Source organism: Gracilinanus agilis, chromosome 2 (assembly GCF_016433145.1).
Source record: "Gracilinanus agilis isolate LMUSP501 chromosome 2, AgileGrace, whole genome shotgun sequence".
In the NCBI taxonomy this organism is placed as follows: Eukaryota; Metazoa; Chordata; class Mammalia; order Didelphimorphia; family Didelphidae; genus Gracilinanus; species Gracilinanus agilis.
This window is the reverse complement of record NC_058131.1, coordinates 519,155,929-519,183,793: the sequence shown is the minus strand read 5'-3', so window position 1 is coordinate 519,183,793 and position 27,865 is coordinate 519,155,929. Positions and strand designations below refer to the sequence as shown.

At 36.8% G+C, this 27,865-nt stretch overlaps 1 protein-coding gene across 1 annotated transcript in view; it reads right to left on the bottom strand.

The window, feature by feature from the left end:
* NUBPL (nucleotide binding protein like) overlaps positions 1-27,520 on the bottom strand; it is a 358,007-nt gene extending 330,487 nt beyond the window's left edge. The window contains 6 exon segments of the mRNA XM_044660005.1: positions 16,060-16,094; positions 24,326-24,473; positions 25,797-26,080; positions 26,083-26,181; positions 26,184-26,287; positions 27,444-27,520. Of these exon segments, the coding sequence (XP_044515940.1) occupies positions 16,060-16,094; positions 24,326-24,473; positions 25,797-26,080; positions 26,083-26,181; positions 26,184-26,287; positions 27,444-27,520 (747 nt within the window).
* Positions 27,521-27,865: the final 345 nt, after the last annotated feature.

Genomic DNA, 27,865 nt, shown 5'->3' with positions numbered 1-27,865 from the left:
AAGGGAGGGAGGGAGGGAGGGAAGAGAGGAATAAAGAAAAAGAAAAAGAAAGGAAGAAAGGAAAGAAGGAAGAAAGGAGGAAGTAAGGGAGGAAGGTTAGAGAAAAAAGATGATTGACAAAAATTATAGAATGATAGATAAATTAAAGTGATAGATGATATATTGACATGATAAAGTAAAAAAGAAAGGGAGAGATAAATGTTAGTGATAGATGATAGTGAAAATAGATACATGAGAGAGATAGTAGAGCATTTACTACATTCTACATATATATATGAAGAATGCCATTTACAAGGCATTGTGTAAATATTAGGAATACAAATATGAGCAAAAAGAAAGACAGTCCTTACCCCCAGGAAGTTTTTATTCTAATAGGGGAAGATAACACATTAAAAGAGAGTTGAAAATGGCAGGGAGAGAGGTAAACGTCCTGAGAATCAGGAATGGAATCAGGTTAGAAGTAAGCATGACTAGCCTGGGTACTTACTCAAATGGAGGTTCAAGGCTGGAACTCACCAATGGGAAAAGGTGTTCTACAGGTATATGGGCATCTCCAAGATAAGAAGGCAATTAAGAAAAAAAGGAAATGATCTAGAGCAGTGACAGTGAGCCTTTTGGAGACCAAGTGCCCAAACTCTACCCTCTCACCACATGTGAGCTCCCCTCCTTACTCCAAAAAGGGGAGGGAGGAAGTACTCCCATTGGGCTGCTGGGCAAAGGGACGGGTCATGTGAGAAATGTCCTTAGGCACCCATGGAGAGGGGAAGGGAAGCAGGCATGCCTTAGGTTTGCCAACACGAGTCTAGAGTATCAGGAGCCACCATCAGCACAAATGAGTTCTGGAACAAAAGCTATTTTTGATAGATTTCAAGAAGTTCCATTGACCTCCAACCCTATTCAGACAAAATCTCACTTCACTATATGCAAAGAATTCTATGTACTTCAAGGTCCACAACCACAACCAAATTCAACATCTGAAGATAAGTAATGACTTATAAAGCTATACCCATATGTGCTACACCTAGAAAATCTTTGGGTCAATATCCATTTCCAACTAAAGAAATAACTGACTAAAGAAACAAGAGACCTAGTTGTGGAATATTACATATATTACATTTTTTTCAATGTACTAATCAACAATGCTGACTTTTTTTCTTTTTCCTCTTATTCTCTTAAAACATTTTTTGTTATAAGGGATGGTTCTCTAGGAGAAGGGGAAAAAAGACAAGAAGAGAAATATAGGTGAGATGAAAGTAAAAGATATCAATAAAAAGTCTGAAAAATTAAAAATAACTAAAAAAATGAAGGTACTGCATCAAAACAGCAAAGATGGGAATAGTTTTGGAAGGGCTGTAAGAAGATATACATACACACTATAAGAAAACATCTTTGGTTCAGCTGTGAATAGATCCCACCTATCTGGAAAACTATTTGGAGTTAACTGAGATAAGTTACTAAAGTATTCATATGCTTTGAGTCTACAATGTATATACTAGCTATATCCCCCATGAAGGTCACTAAGGTAAACAAAGGTCTCATATGAATCAAATAATGGCATTCATATCCTTGTTCATATGCATGGAGCCACCATTCTATCTACCTCAGACCCTCATCACTTTTAGACTACGCTACTACAATAACATCTTAATCTGTCACCCTGCTTCTCCTTCCAATCCATTCTCCACACCATTATCAAAATGCTCTTCCTAAAACAAAAGTCTCACTTTGTTATTCCCCTACTCAAGAATCTTCAATGATTTTCTATTGCTTCTAAGTTAAAATACAAATTTCTCAGCTGGACACTTAAGGTCTTTCTAGTATGGCTCCAGTGTACCTATTAATAATTATGTCACTCATTCCTTTATACACACACACACACACACACACACACACACACACACACACGTTCAAGACAAAAAAAAAGTCTACTATTGTTCTTTAAACTCAATATTTCATATCTTGCCTCTGGGCCTTTATAGAGGCTGTCCTTCCTGCTTGGAATATACTCCTTCCACACCTCTTCCCTATAAGATTACATATGGAAAACTGGATGGGATCTCAAAAACTATTTAATACAGTCTAATCCCCTTCATTTCATAAATGAAGGAAATAAAGCCTGGAGGAGCTAAATGATCTTGGCGTCATACAACTTTATAATCCTTAGCTTCCCCTCAAGACTCAACTCATTTTATACACAATAAGTGCTTAATAAATGTCTGTTAAGTTAAACTGAATTACAGCACATTATGTGGCAGCTGGGTGGCTCAGTGGATTGAGAGCCAGGCCTAGAGACTGGAGGTCCTAGGTTCAAGTCCGGCCTCGGACACTTCCAGCTGTGTGACCTTGGGCAAGTCACTTGACCCCTGTCGCCCACCCTTACCACTCCTGGGCTAAGGATGGTCCCTAGCCCGGATGAAAAAGGAGGAGGGTTGGGCGTGGGGTTGGCAACCCCACCCTGTAAAAACTACAACTGCTAAAGAAACTGCAACCTAAAGTAGGGGCAGCTGGGCTAGCTCAGTGGATTGAGAGCCAGGCCTAGAGACGAAAAGTCCTAGGTTCAAATCCGGGCTCAGACACTTCCCAGCTGGGTGACCCTGAGCGACCCATTGCCTACTGGTTGTGGCCCTATGCTCCTAGAATGGAGTCCCAGGATAAAAAAAAAAATGTGGAAACCAAAAAATGGAAATAAAATGAGTGCCCATGAATTAGGAACTGCCTGAACAGGTCATGATATAGGAATAAAATAATAAAGATGAATATAAAAAATTAGGAGAAACATGGGAAAACTTGCTAAAACTGATAGTAAGAAAAACAGAGCCAATACCCAATGACTATAATAAAGACAAAGATGACAGAACTAAAAGACAACAGAATTCAACTTGTGTACTATAAGACATTACAGCACATATCCTCCTTTCTAGTAAGAAATGGTCAGGGCCATTTGTAGGCTCTCTTTGAGTACCAGCCCTACTTCCTTCTATTCAACCATCATTACTAAGGACCAGGAAAAGAAACCATCAACATCCTTGGCACTGTCAAATGGATCAATATTAGAAATAAATATGACTTTATCAGTGAAGATGACATTTAAGAAGATGCGTGTCCATCTGCTTTACTGTAATTCTCTAAAGACCATGAGATCTTTCCACTTGAAACCTCTCATATGTATTATCTCTATTCCCACAACCACCACCACCACTACCAGTGAAATGTGAGCTTCTGGAGAGCAGGAATTTTCTCTGATTTCTGTGTTTCCCCAGTGCTTTGAACATAGTAAGAGATCAAGAAGTGCTTTTTTCATTCTTAGGATTATAGATTAGATGTGAAGAGGTCATCTAGTTCAACCCCTTTATTTTATAGGTGAAGAAACTTAATCCCCAGGAAGTGAATACCTTTGCTCAGTACCATAAAACTATCTAATGGCAGACCCAAGGCCTCAACTCAGGTCCTGTGATTCCAAATCCATCTTTCTGCATCACCCAATCAGCCACACTGATGAACTATAAGAAAACACTGCTCATATAATCAATGCTATCCATTATGTGAGACTGTTTTACTTAAGTATTAGGGATGAGGGTCATGGGAAAATGGGGAATGAAGGGGCTATTTAGGAGGGTAATTGGCATATCAAAACAAAAATGTATTCATTTTTTTAAAAATAAGGTATTCATGCGTTTATTATTCACTTCAGACTTTCTACTTTCTTTTAAGCAACCGCGGGATTATTTGGGATTTTCAAATAATTAGAAAAAAGCCAAGGTCTTTTGGGAAAGAGAGCAAAAAAGAAATGGAAAATCTGCCTGAAATGTTCCTTGGGAAAAAAAAAAAGACTAAAGAATCATGTATTTCATGAATCAACTTACTTTCTGTGTAACCAGCTAATTTAGTTAGTTTGGCATAGCATTTGAGAAATAGAGAGAAAACCACAGGTTCAAGTCTTTGATTGCTTTATTTTGCTTTTTTACACAATCAATAAACAAGAACCCTCTAAAAGTGTTTTCTCCTTTCATCTGAGCCCTCAACGACCCCTTTCTGCTCAGCAGCAATGACCCCTTGCCCTTTCACACAGTACAACTGCCAGAAGTGAACAGCTCTCACATGTTCCCTACAAGAAACAAGTAAACTAGAATTAAATCAATAATGTAAAATATTTCAGTCCAACGATGTTTCCCTTTAAATACTAGACAATATCATTCTCATCTCAAGTTCATTCTTGAGTTTTTCATCTTTTCAAATGAAGGCTTTAAAGTATGACACTTTTCCTTTTTCATAAAATTTTGTAGTCCATGGGTTTTAATACATTGTTTTGTTTCTCTTATTTGGTTTTTAAAATAATTAAAAAACAGATGCTGAACTAACAAGAGGAAATTACATTTTAAAGGCTACTAAGCCTGATTATTCCAGAGCATACATTGCTCCCTGACCATTCACTGAGATGTTTTTTTCAAGGCATTTAACTCATTCAGGTCATTGCTAAATTATACTAATGAGCCTAATGAAGTATTAGTGAAACTCCCTGAGTACTTACCATATTTTTAAAGAATGTTATACACCAGGAAAAAAAAAACTGGTTCAACTGCTTTTTATTCCCTGGCAAAGAACCTAAAAAATTTTCCATTTATCCTCATTTTGTTACAATTTGATGATTCTTTGCTATGATAACAAAAACAATAATAATGATAAGAATCAGTTCATTCGGGCATTTTACAGTTAACAATATTCTGTTCTCAAAACAACTCAGTGAGGTGGACAGCACAGGTATTGTTAGCCCTATTTTATGGCTGAAGACACAGAGGTTCAGAAAAGTTCAGTGCTTACTATGACCCTATGACCCTAATTAGAGAGGGTGGAGAGTGGGCATTGGAGAATTTCTCCCAGATTGTCCGTTTGAGGAGGGAGCCCAGAACAACCATATCATCATTTTCTACCCATTCCACCCTCTGCTGAACTTCATCATACCTCACACACAGGGTACCCTCCTGCCTTCTGCCTTCCTCCCAGTTTTTCAGAGACTTTTTCTGTACTGTCTTCTCTTTTAGATTGTGAACTCTACAAGGACAGGAACTATCTTTTGCCTTTCTCTATATGCCCAACACTTCTGTACATATAGGTGCTTAATAAATGTTTGTTGAATAGGAGCATAAACTTAGAGCTAGCGGGTTAATGTAGTCATATCTAAAACAACGCCTTCATTTTACAGATTAACTACAGGCGAGAGAAGTTATTTGTCAAAGGTCACTTAAGGAGCAACTAGCAAAGTCAGAATCTGAACCTGGGTCCTTGGACTCCAAATTAAGCAATTTTTCACATACCTAGGTGGCAGAACAGAGACTCAGAGAGTTAGGTACATAGGTAGCATGGTGAAAAGAGCATTGGGCATGGAATCAGAAAGACCTGAGTTAAAAATTCAGCTTTAGATACTATCTGTGTGACTCTTTGCAAGTCATTTAAATGCTGTCTGCCTCAGTTTCTTCAACTGTAAAATGGAAATAATAATAGCATCAACCTCCCAGGGTCATTGTGGGGATGCAATGAAATAGTACTAATGTGCCTAGCCCATAGTAGGGGATTAATAAATGCTTCCTTCTTTCTTTCTTCCTTGTACCCAGAACTTCTGACCCTAACTCCAAAATACTTAAGTAAAGCCTTTTACTTTATTGCCTTAGGATATTATTATCACAAGTGACCTCTACCCTACATATTTAAGACTTGCAAATGTTGTTAAAAGCAAAAATATTTTTATTTATTTATCCATAATTACCTTAGAAGTTAAAATGAAGTAAAATTAATGATTTTGCTAATTGTTCTTTCTGTTCCAACTGGTTTTAGCCATATCAAGTCAAATGTTTATATGCCATCCTTACTTAAAAAATCTAAAAATGATGTGTCAATACTCTGCCACATACAAGAGAAAAAACTATTTTCAAATGAAATATATTTGCTATATATACTTGTGAACAAAATAAGAATGTTAAGAACATGCACATTTAATACACTGATATCTCTTTATATTTTATCTTTAAATACCTTTATTTTTATTATTAAAACTATCTTTAAAATATTTTAATATCTTTAAAATATTAGTGTAAACTACTTACTTGGTAGAAACAATGTGTTTTTTTCTGTATGCACTTATTCAAAAGAATACGATTTAAACTGCCATGCCCAAATTTGCACACCCACTACCCTAATTCTAATAATGTGTGAGGTATGATTTTTAATGAATAATATTTAAAGTATTATTAAATGGTAGTATAGCCATATCTTGTTCTGCAAATACACTATTTTAGATGAAGCATTAAAAATTACACAGGGCAATTAGTGTCATAGTAACAATGTTACTTGTTATATGAGTTTATTGGCCATATAATGTAACAAAAGGATTTTATGACTTTACAGCTGAATTAGGTTATAATGTCAAGTATTAAGGGTATTAGGATACTCTTTCTTCTCTCTGGATTTCTCCCTTGATTCTCCTTCTATATTCAGGCTACCAACACTAAGATCATTATCCAAAATGTACTCCCAATTCTAGTTTTATCACAAGGCTCTGTCCTGGACCTTCTTCTCTTCTCTCCTTGTACTCTTCCAGTGATCTCAGTCTGCATAGGTCTTATCATCATCGCCTGTTGGCAACTTACAGATCTGTACTTCCAGCTCTAGTCTTTCTCCTGAGATCCAATCACAAAGGACCAATTTCCTATTAGACATTTTGAATTAAGTATTCCGTAAATATCTCAAACTCAATATGCTTTAAAAAAAAAAAAAAAGTTCATAGTCTGACCCTCTCAAATCCATCTTACTGTTCTTCCAACCTTCCAGTATTGCAGGTTTGAAACCTTACTGTTACCCTCTGTCCCCACTCCCACTAACCCCACATATCCAATAAACTGCTAAATCTTTTATCTCCTTCCACATTTCTCTCATCAGTCCTTTTCTCTCCATCCACCTAGCCGCCTCGTAGTTTGCTCTTCACCTAGACTACTTCAATAGATTCATGATTGGTCTTTCTACCTCAAGTCTCTCCCCTCCACAATCCAGCCTTCAAAAAGTTCTCTGATTTTTCTAATCATGTCAGTCTCCTACTCACACTCCAGTGATTCCCTCTATGCATTTGTAAAAAGATTGGGCGTTGGGACAGACAACTTCCTCCGTCCCTTTCCAACTATGTTACATCTAGGATCAAACATAAACTCCTCTATTGGTCATTTAAAGCCCTTCACAACATATTCCCAATCTACATTTCCAGCTTTTTTATAGACTGCTTCCCTTCTTACACTCACTGTCTTAACCAAGTCGGCTTTCTTGCTATCCTTCATACAGAATACTCCCATTTCACCACCCTGTGCAGGGTGCCCCCTCTACCGAGGATATACTTCCTCCTAATCTCTGCCTTTTAGAATAATGCCTACGATCCTTCCAAAGATCAAGAGTCACTTTCCATATGGAGTCCTTCATGATTTCCTCCAGCTACCCAGCTGCTAGTGCTTTGTGCCACCAAAATTATCTTGTATGTTAATTTCATATGCATATGTTATCTTTCTCTATAAAACATAAGCTCCTTGAGAACACGCATTATTTCATTTTTTATCTTTTTCTCCAATACTTCACAGAAACCTATTACCTGCTAATGCTGGTCAAGACAACCTTTTGTAGGATATGCCTTAAAGGATTTCCCCTGTTTGCCTTTACCAGAAACTTTCAGTGTAAGAAACACAAACATCTTGAGATAAAAATTCCTAGTATTTTCTAAAATAGTTACAGTACATAAAATGATCCAAAAATACCTTATGTTAATGGAACTGCCCATTTCCATTTTGCAGAAACAAAATCTGGAAAGAAAAATACCTAACACTCATTATGTGATTATGACAACAATGAAATAATCTTGAGGCAAAAAAATGAAGAAAAAAATCATCTCCAAATGTAAGCTTTTCTGTAGATAATATAAGTAACTTTTCTGTCTTTGAGTATGAAAATAGACACTTGTCATGGGTTTTTTAGACTATATAGGGAAAAGGGTGAGAATTTGGTTTTACTAAAAGAACCATTCGAAACAGTATGAATACAGGGCAGGCCCTGAAGTCAGAAAGATTGGTCCCTCTGACACTAGTTATGTGGCAAGTAAGGTAAATGTCCCTAGGCAACTCTTAGATGAGGTGCCCACCTACATCAGTAGAAGAAATTCTTACCCTGAGAGTAAGTAATTCTTACACACACACTGAAGAAATCACAGGTTTGGACTTCCTCCTTTCAAAAAATGTTGAATTCTGAGGTATTCGCAGGTTATTCTATGAGAGATATGCAGAATTTAGCTAGAAATGTGGGACTGAAAGATAAGGGATAAAGATATAGATTTAGGATTTATCAGCATAGAAGCAATAGTTGAAGATGTGGGAATAAATGATATCATTAAATGAAAGGGAATCAAGAAAAAGACAAGAAAAAGCCCAGAGAACACCTGCCTACATGGATGAATTTTAAACTCTTAGAAAAACTAAATTTGAAAACTGTTTTTAAAAAAAGAAAGAAACTATATTTATGTTTAACAGCTTATTGCCCCTTAGGCAAATTTCACTACGTGTATATTTTCAGATTTTAATTCCTAAGTATTACATCATAAAAACCATTTGTTGAGAAGCAACATGGCATAGTGGATAGAGAGCTAGCGTGGGAGTCAGGAAGACTTGGATTTAAGTCTAAGTTATCTTGAGAAAATCATTTTAACCTCTCAATACATTCCAGGAACTCTATAATTCCAGGAGTATTCAAATTGCCAACGTGGCCTTGAAAGGGAGTTTCCAAACAAGAAGTTCTCTATATAAATGAAATTATAGCTCCACAGCAAAAAAAAAAAAAAAAAAAAAAAAAAAAAAAAAAAAAAAAAAAAGAGGAGGTCACTTATCTATGCTAGGTTAAAAAATAGCGGACTGGAAATATACTTTCTATTTGTTATGAACCTCTCAACAGAGCATATACAATCCTTAGTTTATAAATATCATTTTACTTAAAAGATACTCATAACCTAGAATGTACCCTAGGTTTCTAACCTAGGTCCATGACCTTGTTTTTTAATATTAGGAAATCTGTATTCCAATGTAAATTTATTTCCTTTACAATAATATATATTTTATTTTATGCATTTAAAAAATGTTATTCTGAGAAAAGGACCATAAGCTTCACCAGACAAAGGAGTCCATGACACAAGAAAAGTTAAGGACTTTCATCTGCCATAGAAGATGCTATTACTATCCTAAACTCCAATGCCCAGACACAGAAATGTACCTAGCAAAAAGTGAAGAATGTATGGTTTTTGCCTGTTCCTTGACTGTCTCTTGATAGCAGGCTTTCTAAAGTAGCCTGAGAGCAACAATGAGTAGAGGTGGACCTGGCCATCCTCCTCTCCTTTGCCCATAGGAGTCCTTCCCTTTCTTCTCTATTCTCCTGGAGCTAAAGACCTAGAACAATAACTAGAGGTTGGCAAAGAAGAATGGAAGAAAAAAGGCTGGGAAAAAAAAAGAAAAAAATCTTCTTTATTTATTAATAAAACTTTAACTTTGAAGTATACCCACAACAATATATAAGCACATGTAAGAGTCAATCAAACTGCATTTCCACAAATTAATGAATTAATTAAGGGCCTACTAGGGCAGTTAGGTGGCTGAGTGGATAGAGAGCACCAAGAATAGAGATAGGAGGTCCTGAGTTCAATCTGGCCTCAGACACTTCCTACCTCTGTGAACCTGGGCAAATCAATTAACCCCAATTGCCTAGCCCTTACTTCTGCAATTTTGCAATTATGGAAGATAAGGGTTTTAAAAAAAACCTATCATTTGCCTAGAAAATCATATTAAATGCTGGAGGTAAAAAGATAAAAATTAAACAACCCCTTTCCTCAAGAGGTACATATTCTATAGGAAAAGGCAACATATACAATATTACATACAAAATAAAAGATGATTTTTTTCTTTGTATATTTGTCCCTGTTCTTTCATAGGCAGTCCAAATATGTTTCGTGTAAGAGTCCATGATTTTTAGAAAAAAATCAATGGTATAATACTTATACTCCTGATCAAAAGCCTGACTTTTTATAAAAATTACAACTATCACCATATTAAATCAAATAGAAATTACATAATTCACAAGCTTTCTAAAATGTATATAAATCAATTAAGCAGAAAAACATAATAAAAATGGGAGCAAGGAGGCACAGAAGATAATATGCTGGGCCTAGAGTCAGGAAGACCTGAGTTCTAAGCTGGCCCCAGACACTCACTAGCTGTGTAACACTGAGAAAAACATTTAACCCTGGTTGACTAAGTTTCCTCATCTATAAAATGAGCTTGAGAGCAAAATGGAAAACCACTCCAGTATCTTTGCCAAGAAAACACCAAATGGAATCATAAAGGGTTGGGCGTGATTAAAACAACTGAACAACAAACACAATCACATAAAATGCTATTTCATAGGATAAGGTATTGCAGTTCATTGTAAAGTTATCTTCTTTCTCCTTATTTCCTTTCTACTTTTTATTAAAATAAATAAAAAGCTGATCCCGAATAAGGGTCATGGAATTCAGAGGACCTTCTTTAAGTAGATTTTTCAGAGATCTCTAAAATAGGATGGTATTTCTTATGGCTTTTTGGTAACCCATCTAAGAAGGTGATTCTTAAGCCTCTGTGGCCCTCTTTCATCATTCTACCACCACCAAGGACAAGCAAAAGCACAAAACTGAGAACTATTAGGTATTTTGGGTTCACTTCATGGATCACTGTGGCGAAAAAACATTCATCTTTTTTGTGATAGACATCATTTTCTGTAATACTCTCAAAAATCTCAAGCTGCTTGTTGCAGCAAGAGCCCATCTTTTAACACCAAAATCTTCCCAATGATGTGAAACGGCTATGAGTCATGGAACACAATGATTTTGGAAGAATAAAAATTGCAGGTAACCAACAGGGCAATGAGAAGACATTCAGTGGGAGTGGGCAGGCTGTAGCACATTAACAGCAGTGACTTGTAGGCATGAAATGATAATGATGATGATAGTATTTATATAGCACTTTCAGGTTCACAGAGCACTTTTCAAATGTTATCTCATTAGCTTCACAAAAACTGTAGTAAGAGCTATTATTATCCCCATTTTACAGATGAAGAAACTGAAAAAGAAAGCAGTTAAGTGACTTGTCCAGAATAGCAGAGCAAATAATTATCTGTGATCAGAATGAAAAATATCATTAAAGAAGTGTGAGTTAAATATGGTAAAGTAGTAACTGGACTTGAAGCCAGGTCCAGGAAGACCCAGGCTTAAATCCTCTCTTGGATAATTCTTCACCATGGGCCACTGAACAAGACACAGAACCTCTCTGGGTCTCAGTTTCCTCATCTTTAAAGTCAGGGGGTCCCTTCAGGCTCTGAAATACATGATCCTAAGATCTCCAATCTTTTTGAGTCCAGTAAAGGAGGCAGGCTGGTCAAGAGTAAGAGACAACAGAGACATAGTCCAACTGCTATGCTGGTATTCTTGAGAAAGTAAAAGAATCAGATGAAAGCATAAGAGAGCTTAAAAATACACCAGTGGAGGGGCTTTTCCACCCAACATTTATGATGTACAGACATCATGTAACTGAGAAACAGTATGGCACCATGCGTAAAGAGCCAGGGAGATGGGAGATCAGATCATACATACTGGTTATGACCTGGACCAAGTGATTCAAACCTCCCGAGTCTCTCAGCAACATCCCAACCCTTTCAGTGGCTGATCACTGGGAATTCCTGAAAGCACTAAAATCACAGCTCTTGACTAATAACAACAATAAAAGCATTTATATATATATATATATATATATATATATATATATATATATATTTCTTGCTATATGTGAGGCACTAATGATAAGCAATTTACAATTATCATCTCAACTGATCCTCATGACAAGCCTGGAAGAAAGGTGCTATTATTATCATCATTTTGCAGATGATGAAGCTGAAGCAAGCAGATTAAGTGGCTTGCCCAGCATCACACAGCCAATAAGTATGTGAAGCCAATTTTGAACTCAGGGCTTCCTGACTCTACACCCAGTGCTCCATCTACCTATCTGTGATAGTAATTTAATGAATGATTTTTAATGAATATAAAAGAACCTATCTATCCTGGCAGTTAGGATTGCCTAGGAAATGCAAGAGATCTTGCATCAATCCTGCATTACAAAATGAACATTGCCTACAAAGTAGTCTGCTTTGGAGGCAATATACTTAATGAAATGATGCTTATAAATATTAAAAATATTTTTGATTGGAAAGCATAATAAAGCTAACCACATAATGGCTACTTCTCCCAGTTTTTAAGCAACCAAATTCTATCAATTTACTGAGCAGGTAACCAATGTATCTTTAAAAAAAAAAAAAAACTACTATCTTCCATATTAGAATCAATACTGTGTGTTGGCTCCAAGGCATAAGAGTGGTAAGGGCTAGGCAATGGGGTTTAAGTAGCTTGCCCTGGGTCACACTGCTCAATGTATCTTTAAATTCAGCCTTCACCCCTGCAGGGGGAGTTTAAAAGACAGAAAGCAAACATAGCCTGATATAATCCAAATATCACAACCACGATTTCAGTTTTCTTCTAACTTGATAGCCTTTATCATCCAGTCTGTCCTCCACCATTTTGCTCATCTGGTCCCTTTCCATCTGTCTACCAAGAATGAAGATGCTTCAGATTTGGGACCTCATGCACTTCTGTTGCTCGCTCAAACATATTGCAGACCAACCCTAAGTTACCACACACTAAAAAAGATTTTACAAGCAACTTATGGAACGAAATATTCTCATGACCCTTCAGAATGCCTGCCTCTTTGATGCTCTGAAAGATGAAAAATGTATTCATATATTCCACTCAATTCATGTATCCGACTCAATGAAAATTCGATTGGGCCAACAGAATTAACTAGAGAAATTCCTTAAAATCAACATTCCCAGTGCTGATATTCACCAAAGTTAAATCCAGGCACCTACAGATGAATCCAGGCTCTCTGAAAAAATCCTACTCAAATTCAACACTGAATTAAAAGAGTCCACTCCTAACACAAGTCAACTCCATACAGAAGGCAATCATAGCCGAAGTCAAAGTAGAAAAAACAAACCTATTCTTGGGTTTTGCATAAGTGAGCCCAACATCATGGTTCTCAACAACATTTCAAGGAATGTGAAAAAAAGTCCTTCACAAACTGGATAGATATCTCCCAAATGTATTACCAAAAAAGAGTCTGTCCTCTGATCAGTAATGCTCTTAAGACCATAGGTCAGGCAGTGATCCCTCCAGTAGATAACCATCTGGCACATTAAAGTTAGTAAAGGAAATGGCCTACATTTTAACAAAGAGAATTACATCCTGCTTATTACTTCAAGATTCCCCCAGTTGGGAAGATGTTCCACACTCAAGGCTTTTGGCTAAAGATGTTGATTTCCATAATGATTAGACAACTGATGACTGGGAAAAATCACATTTCCCCAAGATGGCGCTACAGTGATCTTTGAATTTCAAAAACTCTTTCCTATTGATGTTCCCTCTTAAAATAAAATCCCTTCTTGGAAAATGGAGAAGGTGAAAGCTGGGAGTGGGATGGGAGAGGGCAAGAAGAGAACTTGAATCAGAAGACCTCCATTCAATTCCTATTTCCACAATTTATCAGTCATGTGGTCTTGAGCCAGTCATTTAATTTCCTGGGTCCCCGTTTCTATATCTGTTATTATGAGGTTGGTTAAAACTTGCCCTGTTTATGGAAGAGTTATTATGATAATCTAATAAGATTATGTATATGGAAGTACTTCATAAACTCACTTCTTATTCAAAAGTTTAGATTTACAAAGTGCTTTTCCCACAACCCTAACCTAGGTAACATAAATATATATCTATGCCTGTGTGTGTGTGTGTGTGTGTGTGTGTATTTCACCCATTTAATAGATAAGGACACAGACATCCAGATAAAATTACTTGCCCAAGGTCACACTGCTATATAATATATCCAAGACAGACTACAAACATGTGTCCTGACTCCAAGTCTGGCAATTTTCCTACTATACCATAATGTTCTGTAAAGCATCACATAAATATAATTTATAACTGTAGACAACTTAGCAACCACACAAGAAAGTCAGCATCTTAATTTATGGTCACAATTACTCTCCCTTGGTTTGATACCATTTTTCTTTTTTCCAATCTCTCTCTATGTTTCCACTCTGCTTAACACAGACTTCCCCTACCAAGTGGAAGGATAAAAAACTAGGAGAAATAAAAGGAGGGTTGAAGAATCAGAATCCAAAAAGATCTCAACAGGATAGAATGATGGACTAAATCCAATAAGATTAAATGTAACAAGGATACATGTAAAATTTCGCACCTGGGGTAAAAAAACAACTTCACAAACACAAGACAGAGATAAGAGTCAGCTAAATAGCAGTTCAGTTGAAAGAAAAAAACTGAGAGATTTTAGTGGACTAACTTCAAACCTAATGAGACAACAGTAAAATGTGGTAGCCAAAAAAAAAATTATATATATATATATATATATATGAAATATATATATATATGTTAAGAGAAACAGTGGGTTAGGGAGCTAGTTCTCCATTCTAAGCTATGTTAAGAAAAACATAGTTTTGAGGATTAAGGAATTAGTTCCCCAAGATATTCTTGCTCTAGTTAGACCACATCACAATCCTAGGTACCACATTTTAGGAAAGGCATTGATAAGCAGAAGAATACCCAGAGAAGGGCAACCAGAACATTAAGAAGCCTCAAAATCATGACAGTTGAGAAAAGTAGACAAGGAACTGGGGGTGTTTAGTCTGGAAAAGAGAAGTATGAGGGCAGGAGTTATTAGATTTCAGGGAATCAATGAACTTAGGTGGGAAAAAAATTGAATCCTTATTTTCACTAATCTCTAGGAGAAATTTAATATTTCAGTTATTTATATACATTATTCTAAGCAGGGGTCCAGTTCTACCAAAGTGCCGAAGGATTCCATGAAATAAGAAAAGTTAAGAACCCCTATAGAAGGGGAACATGAAAGTGCTCATTATATATATTGGGAAGGTAAAAACCCAAGGAGGAGAGTTGAGATGCTTGACCATAGAGTGCAAAACTAGAGTCAATGGGTAGAAATTAAAAAGAGGAAAATTTTAGGTTTGATATTGGGGGTGGGGGTAGAGGGGATATAGGGGGAGAAAGTCTTCACAAAGCTATCCAAAAGTGGAATGGGTTCACTCAGAAACTCCTGTATTCTCCATCCCTGTGATGGATGGCCCAGATGGCCCTTTGTGAGGAAGGTTCTAAAAAGTATTACTATTCAGTTACTGGATGAACAAGGTCTGTGGTTCCTTCCATCTATAACCCTGAGAGATGAATTCTGCCAGCACTGGCCCAAGTCAAAAGATCTAGGAAAGAAGAATTATACAAGGTGAAGATTGGTGCTGAGAGCCAAAAAGAGTGACTTCTGGCTCTTTATGCTAAGGGATAGAGAAGTGGAAAGAACACTGGCCCTAGTGTCAGAAAGGCCTTAGTTCAAATTTAGCCTCAGACACTTTCTAACTGTGTGACCTTGGACAAGTTACTTAATCTCTATATGCCTAGAAGGCAGCTAGGTGTCTCAGTGGACAGAGCCCTGGGCCTGGAGACAGGAAGACCTGAGTTTAAATTTAATCTCAGACACTTACTAGCTATGTGACACTAACCAAGTCACTTAACTTTTCTCAGGCCCAGTTTTCTCATCTGTAAAATGAGGATATAGTAGCACCTCCCTCACAAGGTTGTGAAAATGAAATGCAATAACATATATAAAAAATTACAAACCTTAAAACAATATGTAAATGCTAGCTAATAAAATTATTATTAAATTATTTAATATCTTATATTATATATTGAATTATATTATTATAAATTATTAAAAACAAGAACATTTTCAAGCTACTTAAACCATATATAAATAATATTAGTGTACTCATTACTTCCCACCTTTCAATTTTCCAAAAACATAATGCATTTCCATTCATAAACCTACATACCGAATCATTTGCTCCCAAAGCAAGTGCAAGATTCACTGGAAGAAAAAAAAAAGAAATTTCATTAAGATTTTTTTATACTTTTCAAAACATTTTTATATTCAAATGTTTATAATGTGGTAACCAAAGTACAGATAATCTGAATATATCTCCTTTTGCTTTTTAAATCATTGGGATTGGAAAATAGCAAGGAAAAATGGTGATTTTTCAAACATAACTATCCTATGGCTTTCCCCAGAGTGAAATTTTAAATAAGGCATTTAACCTAGCAAAAGAAATTTCTCTGATTGAACATGTCTCTTGAAAAAGTTATCATACTTTTAAAATAGAAAACTTAATAAGAATGCTTTTTTCCAGGAGCATGCTGAATAGTATTGTGGGGAAAGTGCCTGCATCACATTTGATTATCAATAGCCATAATCCTATTGATTTTTTTAATATGAGCGATAGGTACTCTGAAAATGACAAATGCCCCACTTAGGATGACCTTTCTCCATGAATAGCTGGCACATGTTCCTCCCTCCAGATCCCCAGACTAAAACCCGATCATCCTACTGTCATGTCTCATTGTCCATTCCCTCACTGATCCTACTCAAAGGGAGGAGACAAGTCTTTCCCTATCCATAAGCCACTGGATTCTCTTATCACTTCACATCGGGCCATTAGCAGCTGACTTAGCTACAAGGAACAGGATTCTATGTGACTCCAGCATTGCCACATTTCCTTTTAGCCACATGCTGTGCCTAACACAGGAAAAAAGGTTATAATTGCTGATTACATTATTGCTTCCCAAAGAAGCAGTGTCATGAGGGGGAATCGGCTGTTTCTGTCATGGACGAACTAAAAAAGCTTTTATGAGATAACCTAGGCATCCACCTGCTATGTACAATGGGAGGACTGTTACCTCATTCCAAGCTGCCAGCTTACAAATTAACTTTTGGAAGACAACCAGTTTGTAACTTGTAGGGATCTCTTTTAACCAAAGGGAAAGTAAGAAAGAAATAAAATCATAGTCTTGTCCATTTAATCCTAGAATCCTTCACTATCTAAAAAATTATTAGTATTCCAACCTAGACATAAAGGTGATATTCTAGGGAAGATTGAATAAGAAATAAATAAATAGATATAAGTATAAAAATAAACATGATTAACAGAGTAACTACCAACTTTAAGATTCTAATATCTAAAAATTATAATTTCTAAGTTATGTTCAGAGTTATTCTCATCCTCTGCATGCACACAGGCTCTTGGAGAGAACTAGAAAAGTCCTCCTCATAGCTACCTTTCACCATTTTCTCTTCCTTCAAAGCTTAGTTCAGATGCCATTCCCTGTAGAGGGGGCTTCCTTGTCCCCCAGCAGAGTTTCTCATCCTCAGTTAAATCAGTTAAAATCTTTTAAATCTTTCAAATTCAGGATTTATCAGGGAACAGTATATCAGATAGTACTATAAGGAATTGCAATTGCCTTTAATCCTTAAGGAACCATAAACTAGGGGAAACCTGGAGACAAATGTGTCGATTTCAAAAACAGGGACAAAAGTAATTTCAGAAAGCACATAACTATAAATAAATGGATGCTCAAGAAAATCATAGGACAAATTACTAAACAGACTGTTAAGAAACAGATAACTAAACGGACTCTTAAGGAACATTAGAAATGGAAGTAGTGTCAGGATGAGATTTGCTAAGAACATGTCTTATCAGGCCAGCTAGGTGACCAATAGATAGAGTACCAGGCCTGGAATCAGGAGGATCTGAGTTCAAATCTGACCTCAAACATTTCTAAGCTGTGTGACCCTCGGCAAGTCTCTTAACCCCAATAGCCTAGAGCTTGCTGCTCTTCTATCTTAAAACTGATGCTAAGACAGAAGATAATAAGATAAAGGGAGAAGTTCAATGGTGCTAAAGTGCTATGGAACTGTTCTTTTCCAGTTCAACCTGTTTATTACAAGTTGAAGATACAACTGGCATGCCTATCAACCTTAGAGATAACACAGAACTGGGATGATGATTAAAAAAAAAAAGAGTCACTTTTCCAAAAAATCATCTGAGAGGTTCAAACTAACAAGGTGATGAAATTGAACTGGGACAGATGGGGCTATGGACCAGAAGCATGATTACAATGGTAGAGGGAACTTCCCTAAGTGAGAAAACTCCTTCTGCTAATACAAACCAATACATTCTCTGAAACTTAACAGTTAGTGAATATAGCTGCAAGCACCTGGAGGACTAAGAGAGGTTCAGTGCCTTGCCCAGAATCAGAAACCCAGTAAGTACAGTATGTGTCAAAAAGGACTTAACTATATGACCCTGGGCAAGTCACTTCACCTCCACTGCCTTACCCTTACCACTCTTCTGCCTTAGAACCAATACATAGATTGATTCTAAGGTGGAAGGTGAGGGTTTTAAAAGTTAAAAAAGAGAATTTAAATCCAGGCCTTCTTGGCTAGATACCTACCCACGATGTCTTACTGCTTTCTCACAGGGATAAATACAAAAGAAAAAAAAAAGATGGATGAGAATCTGACTTAAGAGCATCAGATGAAAAGAAAGAGAGGTGACCTCAATGTCAATGTGAGCCAACCCTTTTATGGGGCTACTTTCTAAGCAATATTAAGCTGTGTTAATAGGAATCTATAGTAACATGGAAAAAAGACAGCCTTGCTGTTCTCTGGCTAATCCATCCACAACAGGAAGATTAGGTTCAGTTCCCAGGGCCACAATGAAGAGATGATGACAAAGAATATATCCAGGAAACACATATGACATCTAGAGACTTTGCCATGTCGGGTACAGCTGAAGGAATTGGGGAATCTCTGGCTTAGAAAAGGACATGATACTTATCCTTCAAGTATTTGAAGGACCATCATGTGAAAGCAGAATTAGACTTTTCCTACACAGCTCACTAGACACATCTACAAGTGAAGGCTGGACAGCCATGGATACCAAGGATACTGGAGAGGGCACTCTGCAACGAATGTGAGACTGAACTCCACAGCCTCTGTAGTCCCTTCCAACTCAGATTCAAGATTCCAGAATACAATTTAAAAAGAACTGAGTATAAATAGCTGAATGGCACTATTACTACTTCGGTTCAAAAAGTTAAACAAAAAGTTCCACCCACTCACACAAACAAAGCTGTTCCCAAGTCCATAAGTTATGCAGCAAAATAAAGAGCAATGTAAACATGTGTTAACACTCCAATAATTTGTCATAGGGTAAAATTTTCACATCTCGAGAAAGACCTTCCCATCAAAAGCAAATTAAAATCATGCAGCTTGGGGGAAAGAACATGAATTAATTGGTTGACTGGTTGATGAAAAAGCATCTATTAAGTACTCACTATGTGCCAAGCAGTGTGTTAAGTGCCAAAGATACAAATACCAAAAAATACAATCTTTGTCCTCAAGGGCCTTAATACATTTTAATGGGACAGGCTTCATAAAGGGAGCACTTAAGTTGGAAAGTTAGAGAGAAGATGAGCAAAGCACTGCAGGAGGGGATAAACACATTCCATCTAGGTATAATGGCAGAGCTGATATGATTCAGGGTTCATGGCACCAGAATTAGAAGAGGGAAGGTAAGCATTAGATAGACGTCAAAAGCTACCTGATCCTAAACTTTAAAAAAAAATACATAATTATCTACTAATAATAAACACCTTTATGGGTACTTTGAAGAAATGTTAAAGTCTTAAGATCCTATCCTATGACATACAGAATGGATGTTCTGCCTTACCCCTCTAGCTTTTGTCATAAAAGTTTTGAAGGGTAACTACAAGTCTCCTTTCACCCCACTTTTTTTCATATCTCTCTTCCCTCCCTATCCTATGGTTCTCCTTTTTGAAAGCAATAAGCTTCAATTTGCCCTAGAGGGTTCATCCAAGAAAGCTATACTTTCTTTATTCCTTTCTAGTCCAAATACTGAGGAGAAGTCTTGGAAGTATTTTGGAGGAAAAAAATGAGTGAAAAAAGTTCAACAGGAAGACTAATAGGGAAAAGTAAAAGTACCTGAACCTGGAAGTCAATTCAGCAAGTATTACCTGAGTGCCTTAAATGGGCCAAAGATTGTGTTGGTGCTACATAAACAGAAAAAATGAAAATTGTCCCTACACTCAAGAAGTTGATATTCCTACTGGAAGATATAACATATAGATAGAGAAGTAAATACAAAATATACAAAAATTAACTATTACTGAATTCACTGATGAAGACCTAGGGTCTATGAACTTTTTCAACATAGGTTGATAACTATTTTAATATAATTGGTTTCCTTTGTATTTTGTGTATTTTATTTTATGCATTTAATCATATTATTCTAAGAAAGAGCCTGTAGCTTCAATTGACTTCCAAAGGAGTACAAACCAACAATCAAAAAATAAAGGTTAAATCTGAACCCCTGGTATAGAGAAAAAAACACTGAAGTGCTAATTAAGAAGCCTGGGTTCTAAGTAATAAGTACTTGGTTTGATAGAGAAAGAATCTACACTAAAGCTCTTCTCCACTGCCTTATCAAGGCATAGAGCTGACCCTAGGCTCTTAAGCATGACACTTGTGAAACACAGAATCTTTATCAGTTCTTTCCAGGTTCAAAAAGTTTCAAGTACAAGACCAGTCAGGATTATATATTTTCTGTACAAAGAGGAGTCCAGCTAAGCTCAGGAAAGCTCCAAGTTAAGGAGGAGTTGAGGGTTGAGAGCTCTGTGCATGAGGAAATAGCCAAACTCATAAAATTATAGATCCCCAAAGTATGTAAAGGAAAAAGCCATATGCCCCTTTCATTTCCTGAAAATTTTAACTCTGGAAGATACAAATCCTTTGCTCAGTAAACATAATTATGTTTGGTTCCTACTCCTTGTTAGATTTGATGCCTCCAAATCCCTCCTCTACTTCTGGGATTTCCAAAGGTAGAGAATGGACATATTTTCCAGAGGTGGGGGAAAAAAACTAGATGATAGTTTAAAAGTAATCAATCTGTGACTGAAAGATGTTTACAGATGTATTTTTTTAAATAAACTTTTTAAAATAAAAAAAGTAATCAATCCAATTCAACAAGAATATATTGAGCAGGGGGCAGCTGGGTAGCTCGTGGATTGAGAGCCAGGCCTGGAGACGGGAGGTCCTAGGTTCAAATCCGGCCTCAGACACTTCCCAGCTGTGTGACCCTGGGCAAGTCACTTGACCCCCATTGCCCACCCTTACCACTCTTCCACCTATAAGTCAATACACAGAAGTTAAAGGGTTTAAAATAAAAAAAAATTAATAAAAAAAAAGAATATATTGAGCACCTACTATGAGAAATTCTATGATAATCAAGGAGAGGAAAAATGATAGCAAATAATAACATGCCATCTATATTATGGTTCCAACCTATATTTCCAGGCTTATTTCTAACCACTTATGTTCCTAAAACCTTTATCCTAGTCATATCAGTTTATTCTTGACATCTCAAACCCATATTATACTTTTGTACCCCTAAACTTTTACTTAAACTACCATCTTCCTTGCCTCACTTTTCTCCAAATAGCAAACCTTTACTCCACTCCCAAACTACTCCAGCCTACCATTGGTCCTACCTATGAACACCCATGGCATGAGTGTCACTCATTTAATATTATTTTATTATTAATATGTATATCTAAGAATCAATATTAATTTATATTTATAATTATTTAATTATAATGATAAGTGTTATATATAATAAAACATTTAAATATAATAAATAATATTTACTTGTTAATCTATATTTAATAATTGATATTAACAATATTATTGTTCAGCAGCTGAATCATTCATTTAATAATTAAACAAATGTTTTTATTAAATGTCTACTGTCTTCCATTGTATCCCCAGGAATTACCACACCTTTAGTAGGTTGAATTAATTTGACTATTGTGTGCCAGGCACTATGCTAGGAAATTAACTGTACTGACTGATAATTTTTAAATTGCACTAAAATGTTATTTAATAATAAAAAATTTATATTTGTTATTTAAGTGTTTTTACCATTGACTACCCTTTCTCCTATGTGTATCTGTATCCCTTAGAGTCCATGATACAGCTCCCCTCCTGCTTCTCCTATTTTTCTGACTATTCATTTTCAGTGTTCCTCAATAGTTCATCTTCCTCATACATTCTAAATATGATCCTTGGTCTATTCCTCTTCTCTTTTCTTTTATTTTACAAAATGATCTCAACTACTTACTCCCAGGGGTTCAACTGTCCCTCTGTAGATGGCTCCATAATCTATTTCTCCAGCTCCAAACTCTCCCTTGAGTTTATCTCACATCTGCAACTGCCAACTGGACATATTCAAAATAATGTTCCACTGGTATCTCAACATGAACTCCTCATCCCTCCAAAACTTGCTTTTATTCCCAATTTTCCTATTCTTAATATTGGCACACTACAGTATTAATCACAAAGGCTTGAAAAAACGAAATCAATAAACACATACTTTGAACCTATTATGTGCAAAACAAAAAAAGGGAAAAAAAAAACGAAAGATAAGTGTCTGACCCCAAAAAGCTCACAATCTAATAAGGGAGACAACAAGCAAACAAAAATGTACAAACAAGCTATATACAGGGTAAATGACAGATAAATCAGAGGGAAGGCACTAGAATTAAGAGCAGTTGGGAAAGGCTTCCTTAGAAGAAGGGAAGTCACCCTCACCTCCCACATCTGAGAAGCTGCCAAGTTCTGTCCATTCTGCCTCCATAATTCTCTTTCACAGATCTATGCTTTCCTCTCTCCTCATATAAGCCCTTCTCTATGTCAGAGCATTACTAACTCTGGTCTTGACTGTTTTGACAGCCAGGTCTTCCATTCTCCAGAATCTCTCCTCTCCAAACCATCCTTCACACTAATGGCAAGATAATCTTCCTTATGCATGTCTAATTATGAAACTTCCTTTCGGAAAATCCTTCAGGTTTTTTTACCCTAAATAAAATACAAATTCTTCAACAAGGCATTTAAAGTCTTCTATAATATGACTCCAATTAATCTCTCCATCCATATTTCACATCCCCCTCCTTCACATACTCTACAGTAACAATAATAATAATAATAATAATAGAGGTAGCTAGGTGGCATATTACTTTGACCTGGGGTTGATAAGACCAGAATTCAGATATATCCTCAGACACTTACTCAGCTGTGTGATCCTAGGCAAGTCACTTAACTTCTGTCTGCTTCAATTCCCTTATCTGTAAAAGGGAGAAAATAATAGCTACCTCCTAGAATTGCAGAGATCAAATGAGATAATATTTTATGAAGCATTATGCAAGCCTTAAAGTGATATATTAGTGCTAGCTAAATTTGTTATTTATAAGATTTGCAAAGTGTTTTATCTATATTATTTGATTTGATTTTCACAAGTCTTAGAAGTAGATACACCTGTAAGATAGGTGTTATTATTAGCCCAATTTTACAAATTAAGAAACTGAGGTTGAAGGAGGTAGAGTGACATCTCTAGAGTCAACTAGTCAGTCAACAAGCATTTATTAAGCTCTTGCCATTTTCTAAGCACTGTGCTAAGCACTGGAGTTAACACAACTAATAAGTGTCTAAGGCATGACTCAAACTCAGGTCTTCTTGATTCCAACTCCAATTTTCTATTCCCTCTGCCACCTTGCTGCTTATAGTATCAGGATGCTATATTTTTAATAAAATGGACTAGTCCACCCTTACCAATCTTCCACCTATGAGACAATACACTGAAGTACAAGGGTTTAAAAAAAAAATCAAAAAAAAATGGACTAGTAACTATTCTCCCAAGTCAACCTGTCATTCTTCAACTACATGTATTTGCTCAGGCCATTCTCAATGTCTGGAATCACCCCTTCCTCATCAAAATCTTTCTGCCCTTAAGGCTAGGCTCAGGTGCCACCTTCACTCTGATCCCTACCCAGCTAAAAGGGTTCTCTTTTCAAATCCTGATGATATGTTTTCTGGATCTCTCTTCTGCTGCTATCACATTCTCTCTTGTATTACATTTATCAAAGAGATCCTTAGATTGTAAGCCCACTTCAACCAAGGATTATCTAAGTCATTCTTCATTTTTGTGTTCCCAGAACTTAACATGGTATTTAATACATTTATTTAAATGTGTTGAACCATTTATATTTTGTTTTCAAGATTAATGTTTGTTCATTGTTGACCCAATAAATATTAGTAAATTATAACAAGTCTGACAATAAATACCAGTAAAATATTAAAATTAACATGTTCTTAAATCATAATAAGATTTCACATACAATTTAACATACCTGCTGTCGTTGATTTTCCAACACCCCCCTTTCCAGAAGCCACTACTATGATTTGTTTAACACCATCTATAGGTTTCTGCTTTGGAAGTCCTCGAGCCATGATCTGTGCTCTTCTGTCTTTTAAGACATTACTGTCAGCACTAGATGACTTTAAAAAAAATACATATATTACACATTTAGAATAAGATCATCAACATGTTGGCAACTATTCTAAAATGCTTAGTAAATTTAAGTAAGTAAAAAAAAGTAAATTTAAAATTACTGAGTGCAAATCATTAAGAATACTTTTTTTTTCTGGTCAGTCTTGCTTATTTCTACCATCTCGGCCTATGGTCAGTTACACTTAATTCCTAAGGCTAAAACTGGTACAACTGATAACAGTAATACTAATTAACCGAACTTGAAATTTCTCAAAATGGATAATAATAAAATGCAAAATATGAAGTACAACAGTGTTGGAGCAATTTGAAGCTATTAAGGCTTTAAATTTTTACTTTAAAACTTTAAGCATTTGTAGCTTAAAATCTCAAGAAGATTTTTGGGACAACCTGGAGAGTGGTACTAAAGGAGACAAGGCAACCATGGTACAATGGAAAGGATACTTGTTCTGGAGTCAAGAGGACCTAGTTTCAACTCCTCAAAGTGAATACTGTACAAACTTAAACCAGGTTTCTTAACATCAACGAATCTCAGTTTCCTCATATATAAAAGGAGGATGGACTGGATGACTTCTGAAGTTCCTTCAAGCGCTAGGTTTGTAAAAAGCAGAGGAAGAAGTTCCTAAAGGATCTTAAATCTTCTAGTGTTTGCTCCATATTCTTTTAATCAGAATACCAGTTAAGTTTTATTCAATAAAAAGACTATTCTAACTGCATGGTCTGTGGCCGCCTACTCTCTAACCACGTCACAGTTGGCGAGTAGGGAGGATGTCTAGAAAAAAAATGTAAATCCTGGCAATTCCATGTCTCATGTCCTATGTTCATATATGTCCCTCAGCACAAGAAATGATGGCCTGTCTTTAAGCAACACTAGTGGAGAAGCTGTGGAAGACAAAGTTGACTTAGAGGCAGAAGATATGGGTTCAACTGAGTATCACTTAGGACCTTGGACAAGAACTACCTTTTATATATTGCACTTAAAAAGCACCACAATAGGTCTAATGAGGTAGGTGCTCTCATTATCCCCATTTTATCAATGAGGCGATTGAGGCTGAGTGAGGTTAGGTGACCTGCAGAGGTCACACAACTAAAGGGGTATCTAAGACCACATTTAACTGAGGTCTTCCTGCATCCAAGTCCTGCGCTGTAAACCCTGTGTCACCTAGCTACCTCATGTCACTTTTATGGTCTGCCCTGAATTTCCTCATTGGTAAAATGTAAGGAGCTGCGTGGACTATGGGACTTCTAAGTACGGGACAAACAAAGGATCTAGTCTCCCAGCTCGCCCTCGTTCCCACAATGCCTCTACTGACCCGTGGCCGCCAAAGTGAGGCCGGGTCGCTCCTAGGCCACGCAGAGCAGCGGACACAGCGCCAGGGCGAGGCTCCGGGGAGCAGCAGCAGCGTCCGCCAGGTCCCCATGTCCTCCCATCCATCGGACTCGCGCTCAGGCAGCGTGCAGACAACCCGGGACTCGACGCGCGTTGATGACGTCACGTGGCAACGCTTGGCGTCTCCGCCCTGGAGACAGAGGAGAAGGCGGTGTTTCCTGTAGGGCTGCTTTGCTAGGGCGGAAAGGCTTCGCTGCTTCGGCGGCCCCGGGGATGTGAGGAGCTTGCCCTTGTCCTCTAGAGGCACCGTTTCTGTCTGACCAGGATTCAGATTCTTTTGGTCCTGCGGATTGGCGAGTGTGGCTCTAAAAACCTCTGGCCCCGAACCTCAGGGTGAGATCGCAATTATTTGCGTTCACAGCAGGGCTAAGCCACTCAATTGAGATTTGAAGCTTGGTGCCCTGAACTAAAGAACTTTAGATGTATTAAATAATTCATTACGTTATTAAATTTAATTTAATTACTTTAAATAATTGATAAATAATTCAATAAATAATTCAATAGCAGTAATTATCATGAGCTTATGGTGGGGATAGGCAATTTTAATTGCAATACAAAAAGATTAATAAAGAAGGGAAAACATTTTTAAACAGTTTTTGTTATTCTAAGTGACATTCGACAAATGTTAGTATTTTCACTTACAAAGGTCATAGAGGATGGTATATGAAACAGATTCTGCTACAACTTCCTTTTTTTAGGGGGGTGCTGCAGATGAATATTGCATGCACTTTCTAATAATATTATTGTTTTTAAGGGAAAAGTGGTAAAAAGAAGTGGGGCGCCCACATTTGCACTGAGGCCCACAAGTGATAAAGGCCCTGTACTAGTGTGTGGCTCAAACGAAGGCAGAAGAGAGATCTCTAACCTCTTATTCCTACACCCTTCCCCAAGGGAGACTCATTCCTGACAGAAGGGGAAGCAAAAGGTTGGAACTAAAACCCAATTTGCTCTCAGAAAAAGGTGGATATTGACTAGAAGTTTATTTGCTTCCTTAAATATTGTTCATCTAGTGGATATGATTGTGTTCCATGTAACTTTTGATCACTTTGTCATTTCAGGGCAAGGGAGTACCTGAAGCTCTGTTTCCAAGGCTTGACCCCTTTCCCACCTGATACTAGTTCCACAATTAAAACACAGAGAATAGGCAAGAAATCCATTCATCCACATGATGGAAACGAAAAACCAGAGAAGGTATACACATATACATGATAATATGAAATGAAGGAGTTCTTCAATTGGAAAGGAGATAACTCAGCCCAACCAAGAGTGTCCTGGATCTCCCTCAAGAGGAAACTGGAATGTATATTGAGTAGGAAGTAGGGAATAGGGATGGGATGGAGACTGCTTGCTCTTCTCATGTCTTCTCAGAATCTTTTCTTTCAGCAAACTAAACATAATGGGGTTGGCTTCTTCCATCTTCTCTTTCAAAACTGAAAGCCACCTTACATGTGCTTTGCTGGAAGAAGACTGTGGCTTGGAAAGTCTATAAATGGGGATTTCCACTTGAAGAGTGGCTATAGGAATACTGGCTCTGATAAATCTCAAAGTGGAAATTCACTGAGAACTGAACCTCTCATCTGTTACCAACTCCACCTTGCCCCTCTCATGCAAGGGCAGGGCCATCTTCACCAATAAGGAGGGTCCCATACTGATAGGCATTAGGACAAGGATTACATTGACTTTTCTTAATTGTTTTACTTTGTTGCAAGAGATCCCTCAAAGAGTGGGTATAATCTGTAAATGTAATGTAAGAACCAAATATATCAATGAAACTTAAAAGAAGATTAGAAAATTAATGAAAAAGATAGTAGACTAAAAGAGGAAGAGTTTTAAATACCAAAAAGTGATTCTACAAATAACAGGTAGCCACTAGAGTTTATTGAGGAAGATGACATGGTCAGATATGCTGGAGGAAAAAGTACTTTGGGACCATGTGAAGAATGAAATGGAGTCAGTCAGTGAACACTAGCAAACCAATTAGGAGACTTGCAA